A 12,176-nucleotide genomic window follows, 5' to 3' on the forward strand; every position below is an offset into this window, starting at 1 on the left:
GACTCTCCCTGATTAGAGCTGCCTGCGTCCAACTCTGCTCTAAGCCCAGGTAAGGGTGTGGCAGACAACTCTCTTCAGGCCTGTACTTTCCAAGTGTCCTCAAAAGGAAGTAGCTTCAGGCATAGATACAGGATAGATTTTACATCCAATTGCATTCTTTGCCAGAAGCAGCCCTCTTGTTGGCCCTATGACTTGATCAGCCACAGCACACACAATGTGGCATGTGCTCTCTGCCCAGGCTGCTCTTAGCCTTTTTCCTTTGATTTGATTTGATCAACCTGACCATACAGACTTGGTAAGATGCCCTCTCATTCCACCCCCCAGCCCCTGAGCCAAGGAGCCCGGACAACTTCTAGGGTTTGATGAGAGACAGTTATAGTCCCTGAAAGACAGAGTCCAAAGCCCCGTTCGATGGCTGCCCCTGCTGATCGGACTCAACCAAACAGGTAAGTCACATTTCATCTTGTATTAGCTCTGAGGAAACAGGTTCGGATTCTGCAAGGTGGTCCAGTATTACATGAAGGCAAGCAGTGCTGGGTGACAGCATCCACCTGGGAGGTTGACAGTTTGCATAGCCGATCGCTCTTCACCTTCCAGCCCTCAGAGTCACCAAGAAAGTTCACAAGATTATTCTACACTGTCTCTCGGATCAGTTGTTCTCAACCTTCCTAATGCTGTGACCCCTTGACACAGTTCCTCATGCTGTGGTGACCCCCCCAACCATAAAGTTATTTTTGATGCTGCCCCTAAGAAAGGGTTGCTCAACCCCAGAGGGCTTGTGACCCACAGGTTAAGAACCACTGCTTTAGAGACCTTTAATGTATAGAGTCCGGGAAAGCACAAATTCCATTTAAGTATGAACTGAAGAAGCCAGGGCCCAGATGAGTCTCTGTGTCCCACCAATCGGAATTATACCCCATAAGTTTGACTCAGGCCAATGCTTACAGGCTTGAGGTTCCTGTGATTAAACTGCCAATCACTGCTGACAAGACTCCCTCTGCAAGTCACTGGTGTACATTCCAGCCATTGTACCTAAGCACCAGAGAGAGTGAGCTGGCAGCCAGAGCCAGGACCTGGAAACACTATGACTTCAACCCCGGTCAACACCTCTTCTCCAACCTGCTGCCAGAACCTCCCAGGAGCAGCTCACACAGTTACTTTCTACAACGAGCTTGAGTTAAAACCTGCTCTTGGGAAACCATCTCTTAAGACAAGAACAAGCCATTTGGCAGTGGTGGCGCCCACACACCTTTAATCCAGCACTCAGGAGGCATAAGCAGGTGGATATCTGAGTTTAAAGCTAGCCTCATCTACAGAGCAAGTTCCAGGACAACCAAGGCTACACAGAGAAACCCTGTCTCACAAGTATCCTCTCCCCTCTAAAACAGCAAGTCCCAAGTCCTTCAGCGTTCTTTTAAGATGTGCTTCCTCTGGCCCTAAGACTCCAAGGATCTTATAACTCAATGGGACAATGATCTTCACACTTCCCTGAGGTCACCTGAGAGTCACCTCTAGAACAAGCAGCATGAACAGTCTCAGACTCAACTGGCAACCAGCAAACTGACTTCAGCCTGCTCAGCAGGATTGCCAGGCTTGGGAGGAGCTGCACGTAGGATGTTTTCCTCTGGAGTGCATCATGCCCTAATTGTGCCCCAGCTGTGCCCAGCTGTGCCCCTGCTGCCAAAGGGCAGCACCTAACTCACAGCACTGCTGTAGGGAAGACATTTATGTAAGTAGACTGCCCGGCCTACAGCAAATGCACGAACACCTGACTTGCTATCATTACTTCTACCATCAATCGTATGAAGATCTTGACAGTAGTATATACCGTTTCATGATGTTACGATGTGCTATTTCTTTTTAATAACAGAAATGTGTGCACAGATTTTGTACCCTGGGTTTCATAAGCGTTCTCATTTCTGTAGTACAGTCCCATCATCTCAAGCGGCTGATCCTGGTTTTGTCAGGAGACACTGCTTATATTTTGGCATGATGAGCAATGCAACAAAACAACAGACATATTTGTGCAAGAAGAGCCTTCCTCGTAGGGATCTTGATTTCAGCGATGTGCACTGCCTACAGATTTCCAAAAACTCTGTGTGCCCACTTTCAATGTTACGACCATAGAGCAGAGTTCTAGCTTTCCAGTAATCTTGTCCAACTCTGAGAACAACTATGATTTATTTTTCAATGTACAAGTTAGAAAACCATACCCAGATGTGTTGTCTTCTTAACACACACTAAAACTTCAATCCATAAGCTAGCATATGCTTCTCGTTAAATATATATATATATATATATATATATATATATATACATACATATATATATATATATATATATATATATATGGCCAGTGAGGTCTCAGCAGGTTGAAATGCCTGTAACAAGCCAAGTGGTGGAAAAAGAAAACTCCCACAAGTTGTCCTTTAACCTTCTGCTCATGTGTACGCACACAGACACAAACACAGACAGACAGACAGACACACACACACACACACATACACCTGGTGGGGCGTGAAGGACTATGAAGGTTCATTTTCCTCAGGAGGTGGAAGAAGACAGTAAAAGTTGCAGCTAAAATGAGCATTTCTCCCTCTGTACCTTTCTATTTGGGAATGTGACAATTCCCCCAGGGCCTCCAGATTCCAGGTGAGGAGGACTCTGGCTCTCCCTAAGAACACCCCATCCACCACAAGTGAGTCTAGAAGTGAAAATGAAAGTCTCACGTTGCTTCCTCCTTGATGCTCATCCTCCTTGAGATGAATTTTCTCACCCGCTGATGTGTCAAACACAGATGAAAATGTTAGCTTCAACTTCTCAGCTTGGAGGAAAACACCTTTATGCTGAGACAGAGCTTAGAAATTTTAAGAAGGATTTAAAATAAATATAAAGTTGGATTCGGGTTGTTTTGTTTTGTTTTAAGAGTTCAGGTAGCAGTCCACTGAGTGGGGAAAAATTACAGAAACAGTTCCCTAACATAAAAACCTGTTCATAAGACACTCCACAAAAGGCATCCCCAACAGAGAACATAATCCCTTGCTATCACGTAAGTAAATCAATGCTTAGTAGATAAAGATGGAGGTAGGGGGAGGGTGTACTGATGCCCAGGACAACTTCAAAGGTGGACTTCTCAAAGACCAGCTCTACCTCTGGGGCACTGTTTAATTAGCAAACACTGAAGCTATAAACAGACCAATTGAACCAGGGATGCCACAGGTGAAGTCCAGCCCTTAACCAGATCTCCCTGGAGCAGTGGTTCTCGACCTTCTTAATGCTGAGACCTTTTAATACAGTTCCCCAAGTTGTGGCGACTCCAACCATAAAACTGTTTTCATGGCTACTTCACAACTGTAATTTTGCTACTGATATGAATTGTAATGCAAATATTTTTGGAGAGCCAGGTTTGTCTAAGGGATTTTGGCCCACAGAGTGAGAAGCACTGCCCTAGGGCCGTTAACAGTGCCTGCATATTAAGGACCCATTAATGGGGCTTGCCAAAAGAGTTTAAAGTGAACCAACCTCAAAACATTCAGAGGCTCGATGTGGGAGGAAGAATGTCCCTTCCCTCACCCTGTAATCCCTGGGATCCAGGAGTACAGTATGCTGCCTGACAGGGAGAGGAAAGAGTAGATGACTTAAACTTGCTAACCAGTTTGAGATGTGATTGTTCTAGATGATGGGGTGCTCAGCAGGTAAAGGCACTTGTCACCAAACCTGACAGCCTGAATTCCATGGCTAGGGCCCACGTGGTGGGAAGAGAGAATCGAACTGTCAAAGTTACTCTGTGTGCACATAAACCCCACCCCACCCCACCCCACACAAAATAATAATTAATACATGTAACTTTTAAAATGTAAGGTACTTAAATATGAAAAAGAGGGGCAGGAGATTCAGGGTCTGTATTGGGACTGAACACAACTGCCTCCCCAAGTTTAATACTGAGGTCAGTGTGCTACTATCAAGGGATGGAGCCACTAGGAAATCATTAGCTTTAGATGAATTCAGAAGGCAAGGCCCTTAATGGGATTGACCTTATGAGCAGAGACCCCAGAGGACTTTCTTCCTGTATCCCAAGAAAATAACTGTTGGCCATGCGTGGTGGAACATAGGAGGTAGAGGTAGCTGTATCTCTGTGAATTCCCAGCCAGTCTGGTCTACATAGCATGTTCCAGGCCAGGCAGGGATACAGGGCTATGGTCTCAAAACAATCCAACTATCTATAAACCACCTGAGAGCCTACCTTGGTAGCCTAATAGGGACTTCCTGTTTCTAGAACTGCAACAAGCCCCAGCTGTTCGAGGCATGGATATATAGCATTAGGTTTCGACAACCATCGGTGCAGACTCTCAGAGAGGACCTGTGGGAAGACTCCAGTGTCTATTGGCTGGCTCTGTAGATATAAGGGGCTGAGAGCAAAGGAGTACAGCTGGCCTCTACAAGAAATGGGGAAGCTCATGAAACTCAAGAAGAATAAAGACCAAAGTGTGGACACTGTGCACCTTCTTAGAATTGGGAACAAAACACCCAGGGAAGGAGTTACAGAGACAAAGTTCGTAGCTGTGATGAAAGGATGGACCATTTAGAGACTGCCGTATCCAGGGATCCATCCCATAATCAGCTTCTAAACGCTGACACCATTGCATACACTAGCAAGATTTTGCTGAAAGGACCCAAAGATAGCTGTCTCTTGTGAGACGATGCTGGGGCCTAGCAAACACAGGAGTGGATGTTCACAGTCAGCTATTGGATGTATCACAGGGCTCCCAATGGAGAAGCTAGAGAAAGTACCCAAGGAGCTAAAGGGATCTGCAACCCTATTGTTGGAACAACATGATGTACTAACCAGAACCCCGGAGCTCTTGTCTCTAGCTGTATATGTATCGAAAGATGACCTAGTCGGCCATCAATGGAAAGAGAGGCCCATTGGACTTGCAAACTTTATATGCCCCAATATAGGGGAATGCCAGGGCCAAAAGAATGGGAATGGGTGGGTAGGGAAGTGGGGGGCGCTATGGGGGACTTTTGGGATAGCATTGGAAATGTAATTGAGGAAAATATGTAATAAAAATATTAAAAATTAAAAAAAAAAAAAGAAATGGGGAAGCGAAGGGACCTTGAAGATGCTTTGATCTTAGCACAGTGAGACCCACACTTCACTTCCCACCTGCAAATCTGAATGAAGAGTGTGTGCTCCCTGAAGCCGCTAGGCAGACAGAAACATGCTACTGAAGCAAGAGGAAATGAGAGTCAGGAAAGGCTTACCCTGCCTCAAGTCTCAGCCTGAAACACAGGAGGGGTGGGAAGGTCACACCCAGGCAACAGAGCCAGGGAGTATGGAGAAAGACACAGTCTCTACATGCTCTGGAAGCAATGGACTGAGCCAAGCTGCCGTAGACAAACTGGGGCCAGGCAAGAGGTCATATGGGGCCAGTCCATGACAAATCAGGACAGACTTAGGAGGGTAAAACCAGGAAAGACATAGCACAGGCCAGGCATAAATGCTCAACTGTTCTCACAGCAAAGGACCACTCTTTCTGGACAAGTAGCCATCCTGGGACACTGAACACTAGGATCAGTCGTTGAGAACTCCTCTTTGGCAACAGCACTTTGGAGCGGAAGCTGTCTAAGCTATGATGCAACTAGCCAACCGTGGTGGCCAGCAGCTCAATCCCTCACTCAATCCCTGACTTATTTCTGACTAGTTCTAAAACAACTCAAACTATCCTTAGACTCATTTAATAAATATAAAGAATGAGTCACAACAAAGTAGTCACCAAAGGAAGTCTATAAACTGTTGCCGTAACCAACATCAACATCGGAAATCATGGTCTCCTCAGGTGACTTTCCAAGCAGATGATGACACTTATTCTCAAACAAGGATTCCAAGATAGTATTCGGAGATATATATATATCAGACTCACAGCCTTATGACAATTCAAACTTGGCATAATGGGACTGATGGATACAAGCTATCAAAAGTGAAAGATTCCCCTTCCAAGGTCAGGTGCGAAGCCAGCTTGCTGGAGGCATGGGATACCTCAGGAACATCTCTGACCTAGACAGTCTCCAAGAACTGCAAAGCCCTGTCAGACAAGAGCTTTCGACAGTAAACAAAGCTCCTTCCTGGGGTCTCAAGGAGAAGCAGCATTTTGATCAGACAGAGTGTACATGGAGGGAGGCCACAGCATGGCAAGATCAGGAGATGGTGAGGGACCCGAAGATGTGCATGCGGGCACGGGGAGTGGACCTCTTTTGGTCCTCTTTTGGTTGGCCTGAGCCCAGGGGATATGTGGAAGGCTGGGCCTCACCTGGTTCCTGCAGAGTCCACTAAATATAGCAGCTGTGGCTTCAGGACCGCTTTAAGGCAGCAATGTCCCCTAACAACCCATACTTGCACATTGAAACTGCCTACTGGTGCTCCGCCCCCATTTCTACTGCTCCTACAGACCTCCCTCATTTTTCCCACGTTCTGAATGGAGCTCACTTCCACTGATTTCTGTGTGAATAAGAGGAATTCTGCTGGATTTTAAGCAGACACAGCAGTACCTCTAGTCTTTATTTCTAAAATGCTTCCAAGAAGACAGGTAATGGAACGAGGTTTATGGTCCACGCACAGCAACATGGGTCAGAAAGGCAAATAAATGAGTGGGTGCATCAAGGCTATAGACACTTGCATCAGCCTGCATACGAGCCACACCACTCCTGTTTATCTCACTTTAAAAAGATAATCTCCTTTTTATCTCTGACAAAGTCTTGTCGGCATGTGATGATGAAATCACTTCTCTTCAATCTGACCAGAATACAGTATCCCTGTTATACAATGCGTTAATACTCTCCAAATTATAAACTCAAAAAAAGCCAAGTGAATCCAATTTTTAAAAATTAAAATAAATTCTCCTGAAATGCTCTGTGAAATCTGGAATTGGTCAACGGTTGAGCATCCCATCCCTTAGTGAGTTCTTGGCCTCCTGAGAAGCAACAAGGTGCTAGACATAGTGATGGCAGGCGGGCAATGGCTCTGTGACTGAGCAAAGCCCCGTGCCAGCAGGAGAAGAACACACTGGGAGCAGCTCTGATCTGCAGGCCCCTCCTGCTGTCTAACTGGAGCAGTCTGTTGTCCAGGTTATCACAATGCACAGGAAGCTGAGGGTCCATGCCGAGTGTTCAAAGGACAGTATTGTCCCGTTGCCTTCTGCGGGACCACACATGTGTAAGAATCAGATTGTCCTTGGTTCCTGCTAGTTCTGACTGGGACCAGGGTGAAATGTGGGCTCTTTGCAGTCCTGAGCCTCCTGTCCCTCACACATGTCTTATTTAGGCTGTCTCTACATTTCTGCAGCAGCATTGGGAGGGCCTCACTGTGGAGGTCTTGTACAATGTCTGTAAGTCTGTTCCTAAGTCTTTAAGAGAACACTGTGGAGGTTGACGCTGGTTACAGCCTCAAGTGGACATGGAGTCAACATCAAGAGATGCACCTCTGGACAAGTCTGGAAGAGTGCTCCTGGAGAAACAGAGGGAGGACTCCCAAAAAGTCGGCAGTACCTTCCGGCAGGGGCCTGGACATGAGGAGATCTAAGGGACAAGCTGACTGGTGTCAGCCGGCCCACCTTGCCCTCTGTGAGGGCACCTACTCTGCACCTTCCAACACCAGAATCCAGCTTCCTGGGCCTCCTACCTCAGACTGACGACCAATGACTCTCCTGGGATTCTCTAGGCTTTCAGCGCCAGGCTGGTGGACTGAGCATCAGCTGGTCTGCAACCTCTCTGGTGTGCTGACAGCCACTCTTGGACTACCATTCTATCTGGATCGTGAAACCTACTCATCCTGGTTCTGCCTTACCCTTCAGGTGGACAGCACAATAGGTAGATCCTGGAACAAAAGGCCAGTCAGCCTATGGGAAAGCATCCCCAATAAGTGTATGGGTCTAGAGGGATGTCCAGGCCCCCTGCTGTCTGTACTGTGACCCTCTTACCTTGAGGTGTCTCCTTTTAGTCGGAGTAGTTATCAGACAGGACAAGATGATGTCAGCAGGCTATGGAACAGTCTAGAAGTTCTTATCCTCCCTAGCACTTCTCAATGTGAGTAAAACCATGGGAGCTACCCTCAGCTCATGCTCAGCACTAACTACACAAGCCTCAGTGTCGGGGCATCTGGAAGGTCATCTCCACCCAGGGTGATTGCACTGAGCAGCACCCACTTGCCCTACATCTACGGCCTCTTTTAAACCTCCACCATCACTATTTCTGTTTTCTGAAGGCTGACACCTTCCTGCTGAATGAGGCCACACAGACATCTGGTGACTTCTCAGAAATATTTTCCATCATTAATAGTATTTGTGTGGGGCACCCTTCCTACCATCTGCACAGCCTGCTGACTTTAAGCCAAAAGTTCCAGGGACTCTTGTTTTGTTTTGAGACAGGGTCTCAAGCTGTCCGGGCTAGCCTCTAACTTACTATGTAGCTGAGGATAGCTTTGAACTTTTGATCTTTCTGCTTCCACTTCCTGTGCTAGAATCACCTGCACATGCCACAGGCACTGGGGGCCAAGCCCAAGCTTCACCTCGTGTCCTCAGCAAATGCTCGAGCAACAGAGCTCTCCCCATTTCTAGGTGATTTTTTTTTCTACAGTGCATTTGTAAGTCAGGCAAACAGTACTAGATAGTTAGTGGATTATGCTGGTGTGTTTGTTCATTTTCTTTCCAAACTAGGAAATGATAGAAGTCTGCTGTCACTCATAGCACACAAGCCTTGCTTCTGCCTTCCAATCTGATGGAGTGGGCTCATGCTAGGGCAGACAGAGGCAGGGAACTGCTCCTGAACCAGACTACAGGTAATAAAACCTATTTCTGGAGTAGGCGCCCCAGTGTCTCTGATCTGGATGCTCAGTACAGGAGGCTCAACACTCACTGGCAAATGGTGACTTCACTCCCTACCCGCCCCCAGGGAATAGCAAGGACTCACCCAGCCCAGAGATATTGATTGCCTTCACAGATTTCTTCATTTTGTAGAGAACCATCCGGTCCACGTCCAAAGCCTAAAATAACAGGGAATATGTGAATTAATAACATGTTTGCATACAGACCATAACTACCGGCAGCAGCAGTGAGAACCTTCTGGGATCCCTCCTGTAAGGCCCCGGGCTGCTTCTATGGGCTGGGTCTTTGCATAGTTTAGTCTTTCAAAGCACACAGAGTAGCAGTTCAATTGTGTTACAGAAAACCAACTGGAGAGTCTCAGGCACCTGGAGCTTACAAGCTGCCTCTGCTCACATCACCTGCTGGTCACGACACTCTGCATCCAGGTAAGTGAATCTGACAGCCACATCTGACAGATGGCTCTACGACATCTGGGCTGTCCCTAAGCCCCTCTGTCCCTCTCACCTTGAAAGAAAGAGCAGTTTCAAGGATAGCAAGTGCCCCTCCCCACAAAGAGGGCTCTGCCCTGCCCCGCCCTGCCCCACCCTGCCCTGCTGGCTCCAAACAACAGGCAGCCAAGTCACAGAACCAGACCTGCCCCACACAAATGCAGCTCGGTGCTTTACATTTGTGAAGCTATTAGCTGTGTTCAGGAAGCTTGTTCCTAAGCCTCTCCAAGCCTCAGATTTCGCTTCCAGAATCCAGCTGTAACAGCTTTGCAAGGCTGAATGATTAAACAAACACTCACATGGTTAATATTCAGCAAATATTTACAGAGCCACCGTCAGAGAGCAGCAGTAAGTGGCACTTACAACATCTGCACATAGTAGGTGTTCAACAATGGGTACAGTGACTTGGGGATTTATTCTCAGCTAAGCTTCCACCAAAGAGACAGCTCGAACACTCTCCCACAACTCAGTTAAACAGCTCAGTAGATCAAAGGATGACAAGTGGCTGGGACAGGAAACAGCACACTGGGGACTGTGAGAGTGAGACCACGTGAGCAGTAATGGTGGTGACTATTTAAAACACCCAAGTGACCTGTCATCTAAAATCGCTGAATGGGCTTCCAGCATTGGCTTCTGTAAGTCCTCCCTCAGTCTGAGGTTGCAATGGCTATTTTCTGGGGGATAAAAAGACAGGTGAGATTGGAGTTGACAATTTTAAATAGAAGAGTGATCAAGAGGCTTCAGATGTAGCAAAACGGAGTGGGGGGGGGGGCTGTTCTTATTACACTACTGTGTGTTTGTCTCAACACACAGGATATACTCTGAGTGACCCCTTAGGTATGTCAAGATCAAACCCTAGCCCTAGGCAAGCACACACAGAGATAAATATCCCAGGTTTGGTTTTAAAGACAGCCTTGCCATATTATATAGCTCAGGCTGGACTTGCATCAAAATTTCTTATAGTGAGTTAGCTTTTTGTATATAGGGAGTGATTTTAAGTGTATGTGTCCCAGAGATATGCTCCTGCCTCAAACTCAGTGCTGGGTTATAGGCCCTTGCTACCATATCTGGCTTTTTATGTGAGATCATGGTGTGTGTGTGTGTGTGTGTGTGTGTGTGTGTGTGTGTAGTGCTGCATATCTGTGGAAATCAGAAAGGGACACTAGATGTCCCCCTTCATCACTTTCTACCCTATGCCCTTGGGGACAGAACTGTTTGGGTCATTTAACTCCCAGGATCCACCTGGCCCCACCTTCCAGCTCTGGGGTTATGGCTATGCCTGGCTTTTTTATGGTTTGGGCTCTGGGTTGTTTTGTTGTTGTTTTAAAACTGAGGGCCTCATGCTTGTATAGCTAACTCTCTTACCTACTGAACCATCTCCTTAGCCCCCAAGGGAACTCTTAATGTTCCTGGGTAGTCATCTCTAATCCACTCTGGACCTTGAGATATAAAAAGGGCATTTTATATCTCAAGGGAAACTAACACACAAAGCACTGCACTGAACTGTCCCTCACAGCCTCTCCGGTCCTCCTCAGTCCTCCCCAGTCCTCAGCCTCCAAGCAATGTTTGCTCAGCCTCTATCAGAAACACTGGTTCCTGAAGAGCCACCGCCCATGTGTTGGGGAGCAGAGCCTGACAGACAGACATGAATCAGTGTGCTGTCACAACTGGGAGTTCCCTTCCCATGTGACAGGTCCTTGCTACAAAGCACATTTGATCTAGTAAACATGCAGTCCACGACTCCTGCAGAAAACTCTGTCTTGACCAGCCTCTGCAATCGACCGGAACTTATACGACCTGTATTTAAACAAGAAGGGCCACCCTCCCCCGACCCTCCTCACAGGCAGCAGAGGACACCCACAGCAGCAGGGCTGAGCTCCCTGCAAGTCACTCAGCCAACAACACTTGCCAAAAAGCTTTGAGTGCACAGTGTAAAAGGAGAAAACATCCCATGCTTCCCGGCACTCACTACACCCAACTCAACTGAGCAGTGCAATCTCCCTGTGCTCTGAGCTTTCCTTCCCCTCCATCCATGCCCCTGGACTGTCTTCTTCACTTCTGGTTATCCCCCAAGCTCTTGCCCCAGTGAACTGGTTTACACTCATCCAACTGACTGTTTTCTTCTACCTCCCAACACTGTTAATTCCCTGGAATAGCCTCCTACCTCTTGACCCCCAGCTACACCGGCTGGTTCACAGCTTCATCTGGTCCTCCAGCAAAGCCCCCCCTCCACCCCCCACCCCCCACCCCCCACCCCAGTTTTCCCTCCACAGCAACTCATCTTTGGTTGACCCACAGTACCTATGCTTGTTCAGGTTTTCAGCTGAGATTTACTAAGCACCTGGTACGTGCCTGATGTTTAAGCTGCTAGTGGAGATGCAATGGTGAACAAACCAAGAAAAGGATCCAGGAAAGATAAACGCCCAGTAAGAACAGAAGGCTAAGCCTTGCCAGTGAACTGCTTTGCCAACCTTGGATGCCGCCTCCAGCACCAGCACTGACAACTGCCATGGCCTCTGCTGAGCACACAGTAACACTTGAACACACTGAGCCCTGTGATATACCAATAAAACTGCCTTTATTGCTTGTTACCTTCCCCAGTGACCTTCTCTAAGGCCAGGGGTTAGTGTATGTGATGGTTTGTATATTCTTGGACCAGGGAGTGGCACCATTTGGAGGTGTGACCTGGTTGGAATGGGTGTGTCACTGTGGGTGTGGGCATAAGATCCTCACCCTAGCTGCCTAAGAGTCAGTCTTCCACTAGCAGCCTTTGGATGAAGACACAGAACTCTCAGCTTCTCCTGCACCA

At 47.4% G+C, this 12,176-nt stretch overlaps 1 protein-coding gene across 7 annotated transcripts in view; it reads right to left on the reverse strand.

The window, feature by feature from the left end:
• Asap2 (ArfGAP with SH3 domain, ankyrin repeat and PH domain 2) overlaps positions 1-12,176 on the reverse strand; it is a 156,269-nt gene that overhangs the window by 90,144 nt on the left and 53,949 nt on the right. For all 7 annotated transcript variants that reach the window (XM_021178725.3, XM_021178724.3, XM_085830226.1 and 4 more), the window contains one exon: positions 8,965-9,037. In XM_021178725.3, the coding sequence (XP_021034384.1) occupies positions 8,965-9,037 (73 nt within the window). The remainder of the gene's footprint in view (positions 1-8,964; positions 9,038-12,176) is intronic.

Source organism: Mus caroli, unplaced genomic scaffold (assembly GCF_978045245.1).
Source record: "Mus caroli unplaced genomic scaffold, Mus_caroli_1 scaffold_14, whole genome shotgun sequence".
NCBI lineage: Eukaryota > Metazoa > Chordata > Mammalia > Rodentia > Muridae > Mus > Mus caroli.